The 21,372-nt window shown below is 42.3% G+C and overlaps 3 protein-coding genes across 3 annotated transcripts; 1 reads left to right on the top strand and 2 right to left on the bottom strand.

The window, feature by feature from the left end:
- The first annotated feature begins 2,454 nt into the window (after window positions 1-2,454).
- Window positions 2,455-5,058, top strand: GH1 (growth hormone 1). The gene is made up of 5 exons (XM_053452867.1): window positions 2,455-2,518; window positions 3,125-3,273; window positions 3,407-3,523; window positions 3,997-4,158; window positions 4,595-5,058. The coding sequence occupies exons 1-5, from the start codon at window positions 2,509-2,511 to the stop codon at window positions 4,793-4,795; spliced, it is 639 nt and encodes a 212-aa protein (XP_053308842.1). The 5' UTR covers window positions 2,455-2,508; the 3' UTR covers window positions 4,796-5,058.
- A 453-nt stretch (window positions 5,059-5,511) lies between these two features.
- Window positions 5,512-10,491, bottom strand: RDM1 (RAD52 motif containing 1). The gene is made up of 7 exons (XM_053452866.1): window positions 10,361-10,491; window positions 8,725-8,904; window positions 7,800-7,922; window positions 7,460-7,619; window positions 7,120-7,218; window positions 6,668-6,756; window positions 5,512-5,670 (listed from the first exon to the last, which is right to left on the bottom strand). The coding sequence occupies exons 1-7, from the start codon at window positions 10,457-10,459 to the stop codon at window positions 5,572-5,574; spliced, it is 849 nt and encodes a 282-aa protein (XP_053308841.1). The 5' UTR covers window positions 10,460-10,491; the 3' UTR covers window positions 5,512-5,571.
- A 2,908-nt stretch (window positions 10,492-13,399) lies between these two features.
- On the bottom strand, window positions 13,400-19,559 carry LOC128471075 (ADP-ribosylation factor 1-like). The gene is made up of 5 exons (XM_053452924.1): window positions 19,450-19,559; window positions 15,271-15,431; window positions 15,070-15,180; window positions 14,766-14,890; window positions 13,400-14,097 (listed from the first exon to the last, which is right to left on the bottom strand). The coding sequence occupies exons 2-5, from the start codon at window positions 15,416-15,418 to the stop codon at window positions 13,936-13,938; spliced, it is 546 nt and encodes a 181-aa protein (XP_053308899.1). The 5' UTR covers window positions 15,419-15,431; window positions 19,450-19,559; the 3' UTR covers window positions 13,400-13,935.
- Window positions 19,560-21,372: the final 1,813 nt, after the last annotated feature.

Below are 21,372 nucleotides of genomic sequence, written 5' to 3'. Positions count from 1 at the left end.
CCCGTTTCTCCTGTTGTAAAGACTCAAACCTTAATCAGTCGTTGGTCTCGTCTTAGATTCAGGAGCCGTTTGTCTATCCCATGCATGTTTAATACCCTTACTGTATTACCCTCTACCACTTCTGCTGGGAGGCTGTTCCATTTATCCACCACCCTTTTTGTAACGTAACATTTCTATTAAACCTCACATTTTATAGAGGCTGAATTTGACTTGAAATCTAATTTGGACCAGATATAAAAATATTATATCTTCATATCTACGCATTCTTCCTTTATTATACCCCCAAAACCAGAAAAAGTATTACAATAATGTCCCACTTATTGAATGACTAAGACCTTTTTTTGCAATCATGTTGGCTCGTTGGTTTTGGGCACTGTTTCCAGTAATAATTGTGCTGTCACGTTACCGTTCAGAAGTTTGGGGTCACTGAGCTGTTTTCAAGGGAAACAAGGACATTTCTGGCTGTAACATAATTACAAAAGGGTTTTCTGACCATCAATTATCCTTTCAAACTTAAACTTGGATCAGCGAACACAACGTTCCATTGGAACACAAGAGTGATGGGAGTGATAAAGGGCCATTGGAACACAGGAGTGATGGGAGTGATAAAGGGCCATTGGAACACAGGAGTGATGGGAGTGATAAAGGGCCATTGGAACACAGGAGTGATGGCAGTGATAAAGGGCCGTTGGAACACAGGAGTGATGGCAGTGATAAAGGGCCTCTGTACTCCTGGATTTCTGACCCACTCTGACCCATTTTAATGGATTACATTTTCTTTTCTTCAAAAAGAAGGACATTTCTAAGTGACCCCAAACCTTTGAACGGTAGCGTGTATATTAATTATATTACCTGTGAGTTGAATCCAAAGATGTGTACATTAAATATAAAATAAATCTTGGATTCATGGCAGGAAAAGGGCGAAGCAGATGCCCGAGCTGTCTTGTAAGTAATATTAAATAGTATATGTAACAGGCGATTAGGGGATTTGCACTGTTCAATATGCAACATATAGATGTCACTCGATGTATTCATTCATAAACTGAATGCATTTTGTCTTGAATATCAAGTATCAAATGTAATAAAACATACTTTTTACAGAAAGAAACTGTGTGACTCATTGTGCTGATCTTTGTGGCAACTTAAAAAAAATCTGATGCACTTATTTACTAGAAATTGCTTTTTCTACCCATTTTCAAATCCCCGTCACGGCCTGGATGTAGTATTAAATGTAAACAAATAAATAAAAAAGTTATAAAAAATGATTTATAAAAAAATATGTCTTGCATTATACTATAATAGATATAGTAGTTTTTTTAAATAAATGCCTACTAAACATTTTTTTATCAAAAGAAATAAAAATTAAACTTATCCTCTTGGGCCATTATATAAATTTCATCACATAAATTCATTATTTTGGAGTAGTTGGAGTCATTGTAGGCACTATAGGTGCCATAAATTTAAACAAAGTGTAATTGTGTGATTAAAAAAGAAGATGTGGTTCTAGATCAAGAAACTAAATTTTATATACATATAAAACATATTTCAGGATTTTAAATAAAGATAAAGAAATGTATTTAAATGCAAAGATATTATTTCCATAAAATAAATAAATGAAATAGAAAAAAATTGGTGAGAACTAAACAATTTGGGCTAATGAAAATCTAAGATCCAGATAAAAGTATTTTTATTGATGGTTAAACTTGATTTTATATTAAAGCAGCATCATTTTTTTTAATTAAAACTGACACTTTTTAGAATACGGACTTTACATTTGTTGGCAAAATCGCTTGCAAAACTATTGTGTTTTACTTAATGGTCAATTCGTATGATATACAAAATTTGAAGAGACATTCTTATGCAAGATGCTATGCTATCAATCTTGTATTAAATATTAAATAAAGTATTTAAGTATTAAATAAAAAAAAATTTAATTCTGTTTAGTTGTCAGTTTTATCAACTTTGGTGATTTGTTGTTTTATTATTTTTTATTCTTGGTATATTTTTTAAAAAAACACAGAAAATGTATAAAATTTCACCATTCCTGATCTCCAAAAAAATAACCATTTAATCCACTTGTACATTTAAGATATTACGAACTAATTTTAACTCAAATTTACTTTTTTCTTCTTTTTCGAAAATGTGCTTCTGTCACTCTGCTTTTAATGAAAGCAAAAAAAAAATGGAAAGGCAAAAAAATGGGCACCTAGAGAAAAACCCACATGCTCCCCATGGAGGCTGAAGGAGGCCAGGCAAGGCCATGAACAAACATGATATATCACAAAAGAGGTAAATGTCAAAACAGGTTATTGCATATTAATTCCTACACATGGAAAGCTTTCCATAAATGTATAAGCCGCTCCTGATTACGTTAGGGATGTGAATAGCAACCATATCCCTATTAATGACTTTACGTATATAAAATGGCTCAAAGTAAAGCACTGTCACATTCGACCAAAAGCTTCAACAGGCTTCCAGATTCCACCTTCTCGGCAAGCGTGCGGAATCATGATTTCAGGTACGGCTATTATTCTGGGGTAATCTCAGTGTTAGGTCTGTAGATCTCATCCGATCTAACATGGGCTGCGAGCGTTTGAATTTTCTTATCATGCCGTAGCACTTTAGTAGGTAATTTGGGGTAAAACTTTTGACCAGGTACATTTAAAAGTGTGGAAGAAACTAGAACTGATGCGATTTTAGTTTTGATGGCTACTAACCCATCACTGATATGGTGAACGGGGAATGTTACAACAGTTTGTTTAGTAAAGGTAACAAAGTAGACTTTCCCCTGGTCCATTACATCAAATTCTATCTTCCCCGGGACACAGATGGGTTGGATGAGTTCATAGACATAACAAATTTTTTCGTACATTCATAAGGATTTGTTTTGCCATCAACTATGTGTCTCTGACAGATATAATCGTAAAGAATGGCCGGCAAAACGTGGTTAGCAGCGAAACTTATTATTTTAGCTGTAGAATATAGGTTTTTTTTACGGAATACACCAAGAATTTCAATCTGCCTGGAATGCTATTAGAGGGTTCTAGAAGCATATAGGGTACGAAATGGAAGATAAGACCTTAAATGTTCTAGAGACTAAGCAATGACCAACCATTGTTTGCAGGTCTCTTCTCCTCCGTTGGGCTCTTGGTCATGCTGACCATTCCTTTGACCGGAGCTTTTCCATCGGTACCTTTGTCCAGCCTCATCACAAACGCCGTGAACAGGGCACAGTACCTTCACCTCTTGGCTGCGGACACATACAGAGATTATGTAAGTACCAGCATGGGTTTTCCTTGTCATTTCTAAATACAATAGAGCATTTCTATATTGGAAAGCTCTACTACTATTGCAAGAAAAACAGCAAAAAGTAATTTGGTTTGCCGTGCGATTTCTATTTTTTCAGGAACGTACCTACATCCCAGAAGATCAGAGACACTCCAATAAGAATTCCCATGCTGTATTCTGCTTCTCCGAAACCATCCCTGCTCCAACAGATAAGGAAAACACCAACCAGAAATCGGTGAGTAAACCAGGCAATAAGTGTCCATGTTTCCCCCAGAAAGGACACCATCATGGCTCCTCTCATCCTTTCTAGTCTTTCTAACCTGCCAAGAAAAGAGAATTACACTCGGCATATTAACAAACCTCATAGATACATTTATACAAAATGAACGGGGATATAAGTCTAATGTGATTTAATAAAGATAAAGTTGGGGATATCAAGTGCAGAATTATCCGGCAACGTCCTTTACTCATTTAGTTATGAGTACACTAAGTTGTTATCAATAAATTAAATGAATGCTAGATCAATAAAGATTCATTCATTTACCTCCCAACATGAGTTCAATTCATTGACTTTAAATTTCTTTTTACAAACTCACCATAGCTGTTCTTATAATGCAACTAAATATAACTTTTAGAAAACTGGAAATATGCTGAAACTTCTGAATTGAGTTTAGCCCAGAAAATATATATTTTTACCTTCAATTTCAGGACACGGAGCTCCTGCGCTTTTCACTTACACTCATACAGTCTTGGATGAACCCGGTGCAGGTTCTCAACAGAGTGTTCACTAACAACCTGGTGTTTGGGAGCTCAGACAGAGTCTATGACAAACTGAGAGACATGGAGGAAGGAATCCAGGCTCTGATGAGAGTGAGTATTAAAATCTGTCTAGGCAAATAGGATCTGGGGGGGGTATTAAAGGGGAGCTACCATCATTTTTTATTACTATTATTAGTTTAAAAACAAGTTTTCAAAAATATTGCGCATTTTTAAAAGCAGTTGTAGTCCCCCCCCGTAATATAATGTTTTCAGGCAGCTGCATTTTAGCCATTTGTATGAGTTCTCATTCTGTTATCTGATCCCCGATCTACTAAACACTGCAACTCTTTATCATACTGCCTGTGGTAGACAATGGCTCAAATCAACTTTTTTTTTCACTCTAATTCGGTCTAAAAAAATTACATAAAAGACCTAAAAGCTGGACAGTTTGGAGCTGATTGGCAAGAAATTCCACAGGAAAGCCTCTGAACTGAATGGAATATTATTGGGGGTTATTGATGAATTCATTGAATTTGTTCTTTTGCAGGAGTTGGATGAGGGGAACGCCCGCAGCTACTCCCTGCTCAAACTCACATATGAGAAATTTGACATCAACCTGCGCAGTGACGACGCACTCGTGAAAAACTATGGACTGTTGTCGTGTTTCAAGAAAGACATGCACAAAGTAGAGACCTACTTGCGGGTCATGAAGTGTCGGCGCTTCGTGGAGAGTAATTGTGCAATTTAATTTTGCATTTTTTGGGCGAAGAATACATTGACAGCATCCCCTTTCTGCCGACAGAGACGCACAAACAGAAAACATGGGTTTTGTTGCTAAACTTTGCCAGACAAGGGGATCATATGTTATTATGAGTTATCTAATGTTTAATTTCCTGGGCCAAACATGTCTGTCGCTTATAAACCTATATATTGCTTGATCTGTGAAGATCTTTGTCCTTTGTGATTGTGTGTTTTTAACAAAGCCAAGTAAAGAATGCATTTCTGATTTAACTTGAGTGTTGAGTGTTTCATCTTCTCAATGTGTTGGGCCATATTTATCAGAACACTGAAAGGTTTTTGGTTCTAAAGCACTAAATTAGGAGGAATAGGGAGAAACATTCCATAGAAGGGGATAGTCCGGTTCAAAGTTTAGAAATTACCCAGAACACCTCTAAACCAGCATTTTCAAAATATATATTTCTTAATCTTTTCAAGACCGTGCCTCCTCCAGTTCCCGGTTTCTCTTGCTCCTTTCCCCTGAAATCCTCCAGCAACGGCACACAAACAACCGGAACTGTATTGCTCTGGGTTTTCAATATACCTTATTTTTAAGCCCATGGGTCGTAGAGTCGTTAAACCACAGACTGTTCCCATAGATATGCCTAAAACATCACATAGCTTAGAAAAACATTTACTTAATCCATGTAACACTTAAATATTATTACAAATACATCATTTAAAATATTTTCTTGGGATATCTAGCAACGTCCTGTAAGAGGACAATTATAATGTCCTTTATCCATTTTACATGACATCACTCATAGTGTTCTCGTAGAAAGTGAGGTCAGCCAGGTCTTCCTCCTCTCCATCGAGATTTGTTTCGGTCCAAGAGAAGTCGTTTACCTGCGGAATAGGACAGATGCATTAGAAGTGATTTTCCTTGTTATTGGATGACGAAATATAAAGTAAAGGGTTAGTTTGGGTTCCTACCAGGAAACATGGGCTCTAAGGAGAAATAACCGCCAAAATCTAAAAGTAAAACTAAAAATGCTACGAGACACACATGATAAACACATGGAGTGGGGTCAAGACCAAGACCGACACTAGGTTGGCTAACCTCCTGCCACAACCATTAGTGGCCTCGCCACTAAAGAGGATTCCAAGAGCCAAGATACCTGTCAAGGAATCTGTGATATTCTAAAGGGTTAAAAAAAAACAAAAAACACATAAATGTATTTTTGGAAGGACATGAAATGTACTTGACCATAACATTAAAATAACAGAAATATGTAAAGGAAAAATGTCTTACAAAAAATCCAGGACAAGGGAAGAAGGGTAAAAAGCAGACATATGGCCTTGCAAATTGGGGGGAAATGGTTGGAAAGATGCATACAAACATAATTCTGGCTAGTTTAAGGAACCTAAGCAAAAAAATAATCAGCTCAAGCTTTAACACCCATGAGATCAAAGATAAGGAATACAAAAGTTCTGCCACAATATGATTTATTCTTAAACAAACAATTCAATGTAAGATTTAGATCAATCTGACCCACAATTAAAGAGTGAAAGCCAAACTATTAATTTTTCTTTGAATCAAAAGATGTAACACGGGTATGCAAGAAGCTCAGGCTTGGATTAAAGAAAAGATGCATTCTATGGTTATTAAACTGTATAAAAAAACATATAAACAAATGTATCAGCAGAGATAAGAACCATCTGCCCTCTTTTTTAACCACGTGCTCCAAGACCTCAGATTGTTCTGGAGACAATACGAGATAATGAGATCAACCACTTATTGCCCAATAATCAGCACATTTTACAAAAGCAGGTTTTCCCTGCCAGTGGTAATGAATGAATGTGTGCGTAATATTATAATACTACTATTTCAGTGCTGATTTACCTGGATCAAGCCCTGCAGCTCCTCTTCTGACAGGCAGTCTACAGCACCATCGTTGGAAGGTACATATTCCACGGCAACCTTTCCATTGTCTGGTTAGTGCAAAGAAAAGATGTCGCTCATCAGAATAAAACCAGTTAGGATCCCTACCGATCATGCAGCGCTCTGTTTACGATAAGTGACTTCTGCCGTTTTCCAAATGTACTGTTTGAGTTGTCTTTATGGCCAGAAAGCACAATAACTATTTCATTTAAACATAAGGATTAATGGATCCAGTAGGAAGCGTTAAATCATTCAATCTCTTCCATGTAAACTGTGTCTAGTTCCATGGCACAGTCCCACCACAGTTTTACTAAGGCTTTCGACGTATTATTTTAATACATATATGTTTCATGGTACGGAATAGATACTTTGATTATTAGCGTACATTACGAGGACAGACTTCTCCTTCTTACCGAAAACCACTAGCAGGATTTTCTGAAATGCATCTGACATCGCCTTCTGGACGGCATACTTTTGCAGTTTTCCACTTTTCATGAGAAACTCCATCGGGTCTGAACAAACAAACATATTACCAATATTAAAGATCTTACTTCACTGCATCGGAGGAAATTGGAATGTTTTGTACCCCAAAATAAAATGTAAACTTTCTGAGAAAAAAGCATTAAACCAACCCTGGCGTAAAGCGAACAGCATTTCAAGGACAGGAAGCCAAAGATCCCAGGAGCTAAAACGGTGGCCTCTATTGAAAATGTATGCATCATCTTTCAGAAGTTTACAGAACTATACAAGTACCATTTTGTTTCTCCAATTCCTCTTCTGCAACTCCCACTCCCCTGCTGCAGATGTCATGTGTTGGGAGCGTCACTTCCAAAACGCACAGGTACTTTAACTTCTTCGGTTCCTGCTCAGCACCCTCATCCTCCAGCTCGTCCAAGCCAGAGATATTGTGGAGCTGCAGGGGAGAACACAGAGGTGACCAAATCTCCACCAGACGGACTCCGGGATCTAAACATTTCTGGAGCTGATCTGTTACTTTTTCCTAATTTTAATTTTATGCCAGAGCCCCAAATAAATGTCTGTGTTTTGAATGATATCACCTCCATATATATATATATATATCTAATCAACTCACGGCTATTATTCTCTTGCACCAGCCGTTAAATCCCAGGTAATAATTGGCAAGATCCTGGCACTTGTTACTGTTTAATGCCAGAGATTTGTACTGAAATCCTTTCTGATTGTTACAGACTCGCACCTGAAAGGAACAAAGAGATGATTATTTACAAACTATTTTCCAGTAGAACAAAAACCTTCACAGTGTTAGGATTAACTATAAACCTAAATACAGAGATTTCACCATAAAGCACAGATTTTGCATTGGAAAACTTGGATGACGCTTGAACAATAAGATAATAAAGTTATTTATTTTAACTTCAAAAATATAACTTACTGCCCACAACGATTCCCTTAAAAAATTCCACCATTTCCACTATTTCTAGTTAACAAGTTTTTTTTTTTTTTTTTTTTTTAAATAGGGTGTTTTATTTACAATTCTAATTTTCATATACTATAGTTTCATATAATCTATTAGAGAAACCCACTGGCTTATAAAGGGGTAAAACAGGAATAAAAAAACATAAAATAGCAACTGGTGTAAATGATTTTTGTTAAGAGCGAAAAGAAGGGGCAAAATGATGACATAGAAAGGATTTTATTAGATAAATAGGACTTCATTAGCATTGCCATAAAGCATCAGCTCAGTGCGGTGTTTGTCCCGGGAAAAGCACCCAAAATATCACATGACTGACAGCAATGGCGGCTCCAGGTCTGCAGATAAAGTTACGGTATACAGCGCTGGAGGGTTATATTACTGCATACAGTGCTGGGGGTTATGTTACTGTATACAGCGCTGGGGGTTATGCTCAAGGAGAAAAATATGTTTTTACCATGAAGCTTTCCTTTAAACAGAACATCCATGGGGACAACTATACATAAAAAATGAAAAGGAATAGCACACCAGGTATATTTCTACGCACACTCGCCATTCCAGCACATACCTTGAGAGGCGCATCTTGGAAGAGGGTCTTCCTGTCGCAAGCTTCTTGTGCCCTGCTGGCACTTCGGGAGGAGAAGTATTTAATCACCGCGTAGTAACCGGGTTCACTACCGCCAGCATTCGGGAGAAGTTTAAGGGAGTACAGGACCCCAAACGGAGTGAACACATTTAGTAGAGAACGCTGTAATCAGAAATATGAAATAACATGAATATGGGAGACCATGGAAACAAATATCACCCTCATTTACTTCTCCTTTTGCCCAAAGACCCCGCCATGCAGGCGGCTATATACTGGTGGCCTGCGCAGATATACATTCATTTACCTCTGTGATATTCTGCGCCACGTGTGTTTGTGATTTTGTAAGGACTGCGCAATAAAGCTGCAACAGTTGATTTTATGAGGATCTGGATTAAGCCTCATTTCTTTAGAGATGTTCCCGTGATGACCTGATGCTCAAACTACAAGCAGATTAAAAGGAAAAAAGCTGCCACAAGCATTCAGGTTCATTACACTCAAGAGCGGCACGCTTTTACCCTCAATTTGCAGTGACCCGATTGGTTGAGAAGTGCGGCATCATCAGCGGATGCCATATAAATAATTTGATTCCTGTAAATCAAATGTGGCTTCTATTAGATCAGTTAAAGCCCATTTGAAAGTTAGGTGAATAGGGTCGTTGCACGCGCGCGACGTACGGTACCGCCAGCCAGCACAATACAGATGATTTAGGATATGGCTCCATAGACTCATTCATACAGTCACCTGAGGAGCTCCTGAAAGCCTCCAATTCAGTTCAGACGCTGAGAATTTGCCTCAGAGAAGCTGGATAGCAGGGCTAAAGGGAAAACATATGGCTGTTCTGTAGAACAAGGAGCAATTATTACTTCACACACCCAGCAGTCCCAGTTCTCGAGGGACAGTCTCAGTTTTTTGGCACCATCCCAGGTAACTGCCTAACTGCTCCACTTTTGTGGCCGGTGGGGTAGACCGGCTAGGGAGATCCCTGACCTCTTTTTACTGGCCCATTGATGAAAAATCAATGGTGGCCTGTGGTGTTCCATTGCTGTTCTACAGAACAGCCATATGAGTCATGTGGCCACCTCACGGTGCTCTGCAAGAGAACGCCGTGGATCTTCCTATAAGACGGCCCAGCGGAGCCACTTCTGCGACTCATCCAGACCCTCTTCTTGCCATTTGGACCCCAGACATGGTGGGGGTGCTATGTTAGTACCTCACTGAGGGGCAGTATTTGGCTTTTCTGAGGTAAAGTAGTCCCTTGCGTCTGAATTCAACAAATAAAAAAGTACACAAAAAGGGCATAATTATCAGGCAGTTCATATAAACATTATATGAGGATGCTAAGGGTTAATAACCCTACTAGTATAAAGTATCCTGTGTTATTACTGGGTCTCTAGTTGCGGGTTGAGACTAATAAAACTATAATAAATCAATTATAGTAAATTATACACTACATGGAAAAAATAAAATGCGCCATATATATATCGCAATTATTATACCTTCCTGCATTAATTGGGAAACAGGAAGACCTGTAACTAATTGTGTCACATAAATAGACCCGGCTGAGGTGGCGCACATAAAATTACCACGCATTGAGATCACTCCGCCAGGAAGCACTCACATAAATATCGCCTTCCAGAAGCTCGGCCGTTATATTCCACACAAAAAGAGTTTTATTGCTTTCGGTAGGAACCGAAAACCCTAAAACTTCCGGCTCCATGGTGCACACGGTCCGCCACAATTACAAGCATCACCCGCTTTTTTTTTCTCTCGCTGTGCAATAGAGGAGCGGAAGTCGGTCACGTGACCTGGCACCATATTGGAGAAGGCCACAAAGAGCGCGTGAAATAGCCGATGGCAAAGCTAGGTTGCGGCAGAAAGAAATTCAGCCCAGCAAAACTTTATTGCGTGTTAACTTTCTCACAGCCATTAAACAAAAAAAACAAACAATTGCAGTTGGGATTCTAAGACCAGTTCTGATGCTAAGCGATGGAAGATGTGCAATCACCATAGCAACCGTGGAACGCACTTCCTTTAGTGCATAGGATCAGAATTGCTTAATATGCTCAAACCCATATCTGAGAAATGTACAACTTTGTATGTTTTAAAAATTGCCCAATATCTGTTACATACAGACCAGATGGATTAATTTTAAAGGGGCACTCCAGCCATCACATGCACTTTAATGCATGATAGCATGGATGCCCCCCTTTCTAAGGCATTGAGGGGTCTACAGAGTCCTAAAACGCATTTGCCCCTTTGCCAATGCGTATAATTTTAAAACTCAATGTCTAAAAGGAAGGAACATGAACTATTTAACACCGTATAGGGTTTCCTGCCCCATTCCAGCGGGTACACGCTGCCCCCAGGGATCGTCTGATGGTAAGACCACCCTGTAAGCCTTTTACAGGATCGCACCCTTACATAAGAATGAAGCGGAACACTCCTTGTAATCGCTGCTCCAGAGAATGTGGGCAGATTTGGTTTCTGGAACGATGCGGCTCCGTGTCTGCAATTTTTGTCAAGTATTTATTAAACCGGTTGCTTGGAAACCATTGAGTAAGATCCATCCTATGGAACTATATCAGAACCTTTAAACACGGAGTTCTGATGCCACCAAGACCATCTGCCCAGGGCTAGTTAGCCACACCAAGCAGGGGTCTATAAATCTGCTCTATTATGAGGTCAGCTGTACGTTGGCTTTATAATGAAGTAGCTTTTGCATACAATATTAAATAAAAAAAAAAACTTAGGAGCTTGCAATCTATTTATCAGTTACATGATGCCTCTTATCCATTGTACTTCGCTACTGAATATGATGGTGGTATATAAATCAGAAATATTTCTATTAAGCTCATGAGCTGTTCAACACGCCAGAGGAATACCTGTGCGAACCCGAAGGAAAGAAGTTTCAGGAATTAGTCACCAAAGCGGGAATTATTTCAATACAGACTTTATTGTTGAGCATATCAGACAAATTACCACATGGTTAGAAAACAAAAACCAGAAAAAAAAAGAAAAATCGGGTCCAATTGTACATCACATATTTCACACTTTTTACTTAGAATTCCTTTTATACAAGAAATAAAATATTTTTTTGTCTTAAAGTTGCAATGTTCAATATGCATGAAGATATGAAACGTGGTCTCATTTACAGACTTAAAGTTTATATTTATATATATTTAAAATTGTTAAGAGCTACATTCCCCAGTACCCAAGAAAAAAAAAATGAAAAAATGGTCTTAGGAGGATTTTTTTTTATTTTTTAAAAAAGGTTGAAAATGGAACGGAGCCCCCCTTTAGTTTGTGCGTCAGCACCGGTAACCAGACTTCTGCAGTGCTGCAACGACATCATAGCCACAAACACGAGGTAACAAGGCTCCTAAAAGATTACGAAGACTGTGAGGTCATAGAAAAGGATACTAATACAGGGGAAGGACCATACCACTATTGGCATTAGCAGGGGGGAAACCAGCCAATAACTGCCCCCTCCCCCATAACGTAAATGATGCAGGAGTCTTCCAAGTTAACCTCTGATTGCCCGCTATGCTTACGACACCCCGAAAGTCTGGAACCAGAGATGGTGGATTTTCTGGATTTAAATCTCATTTATTTCCCTGATTAAATTCTGTGTGTTTTCTAATAACCCAATTTAATATTTACCAACAAGTTAAGCAATAATATTTATATCGTTTAAAAGAACCCTAACTTACTCAGTGCATCAAAAGACGCATTCCTTCAAAATATATATATATATACGGCCGTACAGCATGGACTTGTCCAAGTGCTGAACTACAACTCCCATGATGCTCAGTGCATCTATAAACTGGGCAAACGTCATGGGAGAGCTAGCACCCCCCTTTTGGGACAATCCACAAGCCGTCTGTTAACTCTTTCAGCCCAGTCACTTACAGTTCCCATTAACACTAAAACATTTCTTTTCTCCGAATGAAGCTGAGGGGCTGAGATGACATTAAAACCGAACGGGGGAGAAAAAAAAAAAGTTAGTACATTAGATTCATATATTACTGTACAGAATTCCTTCCGAGTAAGGAATACCAAAAATGACTTTTTGGATACCCCATACAAAATAAGATTAAAAATATATAAGAGTGGGAGCAGAAATCTCAGGAGCCTCCGAGAGCCAGGCTGATGATATCACATGCACGTCAGCAAAAAAAGGAGCCATTTTTTAAAAATTCTGCCAAAAAAAAAAAAAAAGATCATTTAAACCGGGATAGACATGCGGTGTGCGTGACGGCAGCGCCGGGAGCAGGTTGAGGTATTTAGAGAGGAAAGAAAAGTACAAACTGCGGCGCGGATTATGAGAAAAGTTATTTTCGCTCGCCCATGCCCAGTCGGAGGTGGTAGCCGGCTTGGAAGAGTTGTTGGAATCTCAAGTAACCACCCGCAGCGTTTCCGCAACACCCTCATAGCCGCCTCTTTGGGCCACACCGTGCAAAATAAGCCTGGGCGCGTGGAGGGGGTGATGTGTGACTACCAAGACTTACAGGAGCTAAGCCGGACTGCTAGCCAAAAATCACAACACACGTCATTGCAGGCTGTCGGCTTTCAAACACGTTCACCTCTGCCTGTAAGCTCAGGTGAGGGGGGACGAGAAACGATAGAAGGCCCCCTCTTCGCACGCCACGAGGAAGAGTTTAAATTAATGATCGTCCATACGAAACGCTGAGAGCCTTGGTTAACGTGGGTGTTATAGCATTACGAAAGCCGTGCCAGGAGCATCTCTCAAAGCATCACTTTAACAATGACATCATAACGGTTCACGATCGAGATGCCCTTCTGGGTAACGCAAGCGACGTCACTACAGCGCACAAAAAGATAAAACAAACACTCTGCTGGTCACTACAGCAGACGGGCGACAACCTGCGTTTGCCGCAGCGTGGGGCAGACACGGGCTGTGCGGAAACCAGCGACGCGGCGGGTAGTGTTTTCTCAGAGGGGGTTAATACTGCTAAGCATGTATAAGGCACGGTGTGAGATCGCTGCTCCCACTCACACAGGCGCGCGGGGCGCACACACCACCAAAGGCGCGCACGTGCAACCAGATTACAAGCCCGCCGCCTGGGAGGCAGCAGAGGCGCTGGCCAGCCCTGCAGAGATGCTGAACAGGATGGGTTGTGGGTGGGAAAAAGGGGGTATAGAGGAGGAGGAGGGTCTTCACGCGGAAAGCGATCACTTCTGATTTTTCAGCTGGTTGGAGAGCCAGTCCAAGCCCTCGTACAGACCGTCCCCGCTGGTGGCGCACGTGGCCTGGATGTACCAGTTCCTGTGGCGCAGGGAGTGCAGGCCCAGCTTGTCTGTGATCTCTGCGGCGTTCATCGCATTTGGGAGATCCTACAGGGGAAAAAAAAAACCACCAATAAGCAGCGGCACACGAGAAATCAAATCACTTTACAATAATGTATCTGCCGCAGACTCCAAGCCACACCGGCTGCGGCCCCTTGAATAATCTTTGGTCTATTACAGGGCTTTCGTGTTTCTTTTAACCAATGCGGGGATCATCACGAGTGCTTTAATACCTTTAAACGCCAAAAGTTAAAAAGGTATTTGCAAGCAAGTTATATTACTGCAGAACAGACGCTTCCGAGACACTTCTGTGAATCCACAGAGTCATTGGGAATAAGAAATAAGCACTTTTAGATCTTAACCAAAGGCCACAAAATATGTAAAGCAAGTTAATAAAAAGCACAAATCTACCCCGTGCTTCTGATCACTTTGCCCCGGAGTATTCCCACCCCCAGGGGGCAGTGTGAAAAAACCCTGAAGCGGCTCAGATTTTGTGCATTGACCAAGACAAGCGGTGGCCCGGGGCCGGCTAACATATACATGCCCTGTAACTAGTAAAGGATGGGGGGGAAAACGGGGTTTAAGGCCCCCCCCGAACCAGATAGCCAGTAGAACGCAATACACTGATATATATATATGCTATAAATTGGGTGTTAAGTGCCGTCACCCTCCTACCCGTCCGGGAATCGCTATGTTTTGAACGTGGCTAACTTTACCTGTTTGTTTGCAAACACTAATAGCACGGCATCCCGCAGCTCGTCCTCCGCCAGCATCCGCGTTAATTCCTCCCGGGCTTCGTTGACTCTTTCTCTGTCATTGCTATCGACCACAAAGATGAGCCCTGTGAGCGGAGAAGCAAAAAGTTGATCACCTCAGTCCTGGAAGCCATTCGCTGGGTTTATTTTAGTACATAGCATGTATTATGATATCTGTGACATCAAGCGACATTTTATCTCCACGGCTTGCTGAACAGAACCCGAGAAAGCACCCAGAACGATGGACGCATCGCCGTGTACGTACCCTGAGTGTTCTGGAAATAATGACGCCACAGGGGCCGGATTTTGTCCTGACCGCCCACGTCCCACACGGTGAAGCTGATGTTCTTATATTCTACGGTTTCAACGTTAAAACCTAAGGGGGAGGAAAAAAAACACAATGAAATCAGCAGTCCAGGAAAAGCCCAGTTCCAGCGTGAAGCCCGCGGACGAGCCGTTTTCTCACCTATCGTTGGGATGGTGGTCACGATCTCGCCCAGCTTCAGCTTGTACAGAATGGTGGTCTTTCCCGCGGCATCCAAGCCCACCATGAGGATTCTCATCTCCTTTTTCCCAAAGAGGCCTTTAAACAGATTAGCGAAGATATTCCCCATCGTAGTGTGTAACCTGCGGAGAGGAGAGAACAGCCACGTCAGGAGTAGCGTGTTACGTGTACATTAACGCGGACATACAACCATCAAAGAGAACAGAACCAACGCTTTTCACTGTCGATTACGCAAAACACGGATTCCCCAATTAATGATCATTTTCTATGGCTGTTTTCTGCTGTTCAGGGTAACCTCGGAAGCCGAACCCCACCGCAGCCCCCACAATTAATTACCCGGACCATAATAACCGCGCAGCTTCGCTTCCCGCATCACGCATTCCCTCGCTTAGCGCCAAGGCCCGCCGGCTTCTACGACCGTTCCATCTTGGAAAGATTTACAACGAGAATACAGGATGGAGGGGGTGGTTGTCACGGCAACTGCAGACGTACAAACAGTCATTTTGCTAAAGCAGGCGGCAGAATACAATAGAGCGAAATTACCACCTGAATCTACCAAAGCAAGGAGACCCGCGGGCGACGTGACAGAGAGGGAGACACCCCGGTGTTCACAAGGAAGATTTCGGCCGTAATTTGACTTGTGTGCATCTAGAAAGAGGGGAGGAGATGTTGGGACTGCCCCACTAAAGAGGGAAGCTTGGTAGCTATTTTATAAATACCCTTCTTACAAGATTGCAAATGTACTTGGATTGTGTGCACCTTCCCTGCGATGAGGTCGGGGGCTCCACACATACATAGCCTGGATGGTTGGGAAGTCATGGAGCAAACAAACCGAACCACCAGCGACGGGCGGCAGGGCGACGCTACCACTTCACAAAACCCACCCGTCTCTCACCCATGTGATATCTGACACTGACAGGTCCTTGGGCATCTGGAATATTACGAGTCCATGAAAAGGGACCGGCCATCGCCTATCAGTAATTCAAAACAAGCTAGCGATAACTTATTTGGTTAGATCTACAAGTCAGATGTTTCAGTAACTCGGCTTATCCGTGGCAACAAAATCCACACATACACCCATTCAGAAGTCTGGGGTCACTTGGAAGTTTCCTTGTTTTTGAAAGAAACTCAAATCTTGTCTGTTAAAATAACATGAAATGGATCAGAAATCCAGCACAGACGGGGTTAATGTTGTAAATGACTATTGTAGCTGGAAACAGCTAATCTTTAATGGAATCTCTTCATAGGCTTACAGAGGCCCTTTATCACTCCCATCACTCCTGTGTTCCAATGGCCCTTTATCACTCCCATCACTCCTGTGTTCCAAAGGCCCTTTATCACTCCCATCACTCCTGTGTTCCAATGGCCCTTTATCACTCCCATCACTCCTGTGTTCCAATGGCCCTTTATCACTCCCATCACTCCTTTGTGTTCCAATGGCCCTTTATCACTCCCATCACTCCTGTGTTCCAATGGCCCTTGATCACTCCCATCACTCCTGTGTTCCAAAGGCCCTTTATCACTCCCATCACTCCTGTGTCCCAAAGGCCCTTTATCACTCCCATCACTCCTGTGTTCCAATGGCCCTTTAGCACTCCCATCACTCCTGTGTCCCAATGGCCCTTTATCACTCCCATCACTCCTTTGTGTTCCAATGGCACGTTGTGTTCGCTGATCCAAGTTTAAGTTTAAAGGGATAATTGATGGTTAGAAACCCTTTTGTAATTATATTACAGACAGAAATGTCCTCGTTTCCATGAAAGCAGCTCAGTGACCCCAATCTTTAGACCAGTAGCCACCGCTCAGTAAGGAGACGTTGAGGCGCATTGCTCTCCCCCGATACGATGGACGCCCTTCTAAATGTTCTACCCGCTTTTGCGAGCTCCTCCGCCACCCACGCTTTTTTCTCCCTTTTCATTCTCCGATGTGAATTCCTACCCACTCGCGACATGTCACCAGTCTGACCGAGGAATAACGAGCGACGCGTTTTATGGGAAACGTTCTTTGAAAAGCATCGCTATTATCAGATGAGTCATGCGCAAGGGGGGGTTGCAAAAAAGAAATGCCGGCAGGGGGGATCCGTACAATTCTCAATTTAAAAGGAGGAATTTGATTTGCCACGGCTCCTACATTATAGATCCGACTCCCAAATTAAAGAAAAAGAAAAAGATGGCTCCCAGGATTCTCTATCATGCTATTAATTTCTAAACACATTTGTGAAGCTTGCTTTAGAGATTAGCACACAGTGTCAAAGTTCTCTAGTGATTGCAACACTAGTGAAAAATCTGCACACCCAAAGTGACTGGAAGTACCACTCTAAAGCCATCCCACCCGAGTATAAGTGTCACAGACCACAGTGCTGGGCAATGAAACACTGTAACCACTACTACAATATCCACCTCGCCCGTACATTACAGCCCTGTCTCTTACTTACAGCACTAAGGAATTTACGGTATTTCTCTCAAATATACATACGCGCAAAAATCTAAGAATTATGGGAAAACATAGCCGCTTTACATCAAGCACACGCATGTTACACGCTATCATCGATCTACATAGGTGCCGGTTATTTTTTTAAGGTTAACACCGTTAACATGCAAAGAACCAAGGGGGGGGGGTATGGGTGTCCTTCGGCACGTCCTCGTCCGTCCGTCCATGGAGATCATTACTTCCTGACACTTATTTCCTGGACAGCCAGCGAACACGTCACGAGCAGCACATGACTCACTCGGCCCGGAGTGGCTCCAGCTATTGTGTGATGAGTTGCCCATGGCTGTGAGTACCCACAATGCTCCTGGCTCCTACCAGACAGGGGGGGAATAACGGCCTCCCCGTTAGGACTTCTACACGGCGGACGAGCGCTGGGAATCCTCCGGGTTTATCTTCCTGATGGCGGTCCTGCCCGGTTCTCCCAGACGTGATGTGAATATACCGGCTGGTGCTGCAGGGACACGCTTGGGGGCCCGTGTGCATGCGCAGCGACATTCACAAGCGATCCACCTCAGTAACACTACATGGAAACACTCGAAAAGCTGGCGTGACGGGACGTCCAACCGGTCTGAAGAACAACCGAAGAAACCGGAAACTCCGTCTACACGGATACCAGCTCGCAACATGAGCCGTAGGGAACATACAGCACAATCTATAGGTTCCCAAACCATCTATAGATCTGCAACTTGGTGCATTAGTAACACAGAACCTGCCGGCACATCGGCCCCATTCGGCTCCCGTCTCGTCGCGCATTTCTCCTGCTGTAGAGACTCAAACCTTAATCGGTTGTTGGATCCATATGCCATCCCATGCTTGTTTAAATCCCCCCCCCTGCTGGGAGGCTGCTCCACTTATCCACTACTCTCCCTGTAAAGTAAAACTTCCTTACATTCCATCTAATCCTCTAGTTTTGGATTGGGGTCTCTTGTTGTAACATTTCTTCTCCCACACTTTGTTACATTAAATGTTATTTAAACATCCATCAGGCACCAATGGATTTAAACTTCGCTGATGGCCGGACAGGTACCTGCCGACTCTCCCTGATCTAAATCCTTATCCACAGCCCTGCGTTCCCATTGATAATCCTTACAGATTACAATGAAACATACGCTACACGTTAACCGACACGCGTAACCTGAACCCGGCTCATCCTCATTTCCTGATCAGATAACGCATTCTTCCAGCTCCGCACCCAGGACTCCATTCATACCTGTAACACGTCCCGGAACCACACGCTGACACCCGCCACACGGGGACTCACACGGATAGCTACATACCTTTACCTTTTAGATGGCTGACACCATATAAATAAATATTAGAGACAGAATGCAATCTAGGATCGATTACACACACTAAACCATACAGAATAAAGTAAGGCAGGTTAATAGATCCCAGGTGGCACCTCCTGCCATCTTGAATTTTTTTTCTTCTTTTTTTTTTACTGAGGTATCACTATTAACCCGTTCGTGGCTAATAAGGCAAGGGCCCACCTAGCTCAACTTATTTTACCTAGCAACTATACAGTAACACATACATAGTTATATAGTATATAGTATAATATAGTATAATACGCATATAGGGATGCCTTAATGATAAATATAGATATAAGGTACACCTAAAACGACACCGAATACATAAAGAAAGACTTGCCTTGTTCACCGAACGTCTTTCTCAACACCTCCTCTCCGTGTCCGGCTTGCGCTTCTGCCTCCACCTCTTCCTTGCTGCTCGGTCACACGAAATGGCGGCGGTGAGCCCGCGTCACGGTGGGAGGAGCCCGAAGACTATCTGCGGGGACGGGCTCTGCAAGAGACCAATCGCCGATGTCCATTTTGCAACAGGAAGACATTTATGGGTCACGAGACGCGACGTTGACCAATCCGCGGGCCGGACGTCTGGCATCCTGCACAAGGCGCTCTGCGAAGACGAGGCAGGATGCCGCCGTGTCGCCATGCTGGTACTCCTAGTGCATGAGGCGGGGCATAGTGTCACTACGGGCCAATGGCGTTGTGAATCGTTTGACAGAGAAGTGGGCGCGGCAGAGATTGGCAATATAAAACCCTGCAACTCTCCTGTTTGCTAAATTTAGCTTACGTGTCTCTGCGGTTAGTGGTGTAATTAAGTGGCCTGTTACGACATGCAGCATGATTTAATGGTCAATGTCCGCATCATCCGCCGACAAAGCCACAGAAAAAAGCAAACTTTAAAGTGTACATTTCATCCATGTTCGTTACATGTTATACACGTGTATAAAGTAATCAAGCATACATCATGTATAGTAATAAAAAAAAAGATTTTTCAAAAACTAACTCTTGTACAATGCATATAATTTATATTTTTTCTACCTTAGACATCAAAGATGGCCTCCAGCCACCATATAGTTTAATGCACATGGCAGCTGAGAGGTCCCTTTAAATTTTCCCCTTTGCCTTGTTTGGTTGGCACCCCCAGATTGCTCTCCCATTGATTTAAACTTGAGGTCTAAGTACTTGTCGTAGAGCGAAAGATCCAAAGGCGTTAAAAGTGGTAAAAGTGCGTTGCTGACTGCTGACCCTGGTGTCGTTACAAGATGGTCGAGCTGTCCTTGAATTTTCATGGACCTGTTAAATTCGACAAGATGTCTGAAAGCAAAGCAGGCAGATTTCGCAGGTAATCCCGAGCGCGTAGCTGGACAGCTGTGCAAAATGTATTTTAAAGTCTGAAATCGAGAGCAGGTCCCAGGCATTGATTGTTTAACGCAAACAGAATCAACTGAGGTGTCCAGCCTGGTCCGAGATCTCCAATGGAATGACAATTCGCAAGAACACTAGAAAATTCCGAGCTTCATTCTTCCTGCATGGTGGTCTTTAATTGGAATGGGTATTTTTTTATTTACATAGAAAAGAGTCTGGAGGTTGAGTCACTGAACGTGATTATCTTGGGTAACGCTCTAAACTTAACTTTAGTCAAAGTCGGTAACTTTTTATGGGGCCAACATAAATCATGCCTTTTGGTATTTGCCCTGGAGCCGGGTCCCCGAGGGCTTCTGTTAGAGCCCTCCCTAAGGATTTCTGTGGGTCCCCTCTTTGGAGGGGTCTTGAAGGTCTAGTCTTCCCTTAATTTGGGAGGTGGAAGGGGCTGATGTCACCCTGCAAGACTGTTTGAAACCGGTATGCACTATGGCCTCACCACTAGGGCACTAGTTTACCTTTTTTCAATCAACGGGGAAAGTACGAGGTACATACGGCTTCGAGTGGGGAAAAAATCTGTAAAGTTACATAAGCTTTCAGGACTTCAGAGGTCTCGGCTTCAGATGGAACTTGGGTCTAATTCGGTAGCTACATTTGCTAGGATCTCTGCGTAAAATGTCCAGCCATGATTTTGGTGTCCCACCATCTCTGGTTACCTAGTCATAGGACACGCTCGCTTTCTTGACCATGCAATGATCATTCAGTGATTGAGCTCCACTTTATTAGGTTTCTGTAAAACATTAAATTGCTTTATTCATTATATCTTGTTTTCAGCCATTATTCATGAGCCATCTCCCACACATGGAGAAGCGAGTCAGACAGGTTCCATATTGAAGACACACAA

Source organism: Spea bombifrons, chromosome 13, assembly GCF_027358695.1.
Source record: "Spea bombifrons isolate aSpeBom1 chromosome 13, aSpeBom1.2.pri, whole genome shotgun sequence".
Lineage (NCBI taxonomy): Eukaryota > Metazoa > Chordata > Amphibia > Anura > Pelobatidae > Spea > Spea bombifrons.
The sequence above is the reverse complement of the archived record's forward strand: the minus strand, read 5'-3'. Positions and strand labels throughout refer to the sequence as shown.

Coding starts and splice junctions, on each gene's coding strand:
- GH1 (XM_053452867.1), top strand. Junction 3,524..3,996: donor AAAACACCAACCAGAAATCG/GTGAGTAAACCA, acceptor CTTCAATTTCAG/GACACGGAGCTCCTGCGCTT. Junction 4,159..4,594: donor GAATCCAGGCTCTGATGAGA/GTGAGTATTAAA, acceptor GTTCTTTTGCAG/GAGTTGGATGAGGGGAACGC.
- LOC128471075 (XM_053452924.1), bottom strand. CDS start 15,418: ATGGGGAATATCTTCGCTAATCTGTTTAAAGGCCTCTTTGGGAAAAAG. Junction 15,181..15,270: donor GACCACCATCCCAACGATAG/GTGAGAAAACGG, acceptor CCTCCCCCTTAG/GTTTTAACGTTGAAACCGTA. Junction 14,098..14,765: donor TAGTGTTTGCAAACAAACAG/GTAAAGTTAGCC, acceptor TTTCCCCTGTAG/GATCTCCCAAATGCGATGAA.
- RDM1 (XM_053452866.1), bottom strand. CDS start 10,459: ATGGAGCCGGAAGTTTTAGGGTTTTCGGTTCCTACCGAAAGCAATAAA. Junction 7,923..8,724: donor TCCAAGATGCGCCTCTCAAG/GTATGTGCTGGA, acceptor TGTTCCTTTCAG/GTGCGAGTCTGTAACAATCA. Junction 7,620..7,799: donor GGTGCAAGAGAATAATAGCC/GTGAGTTGATTA, acceptor TCTCCCCTGCAG/CTCCACAATATCTCTGGCTT.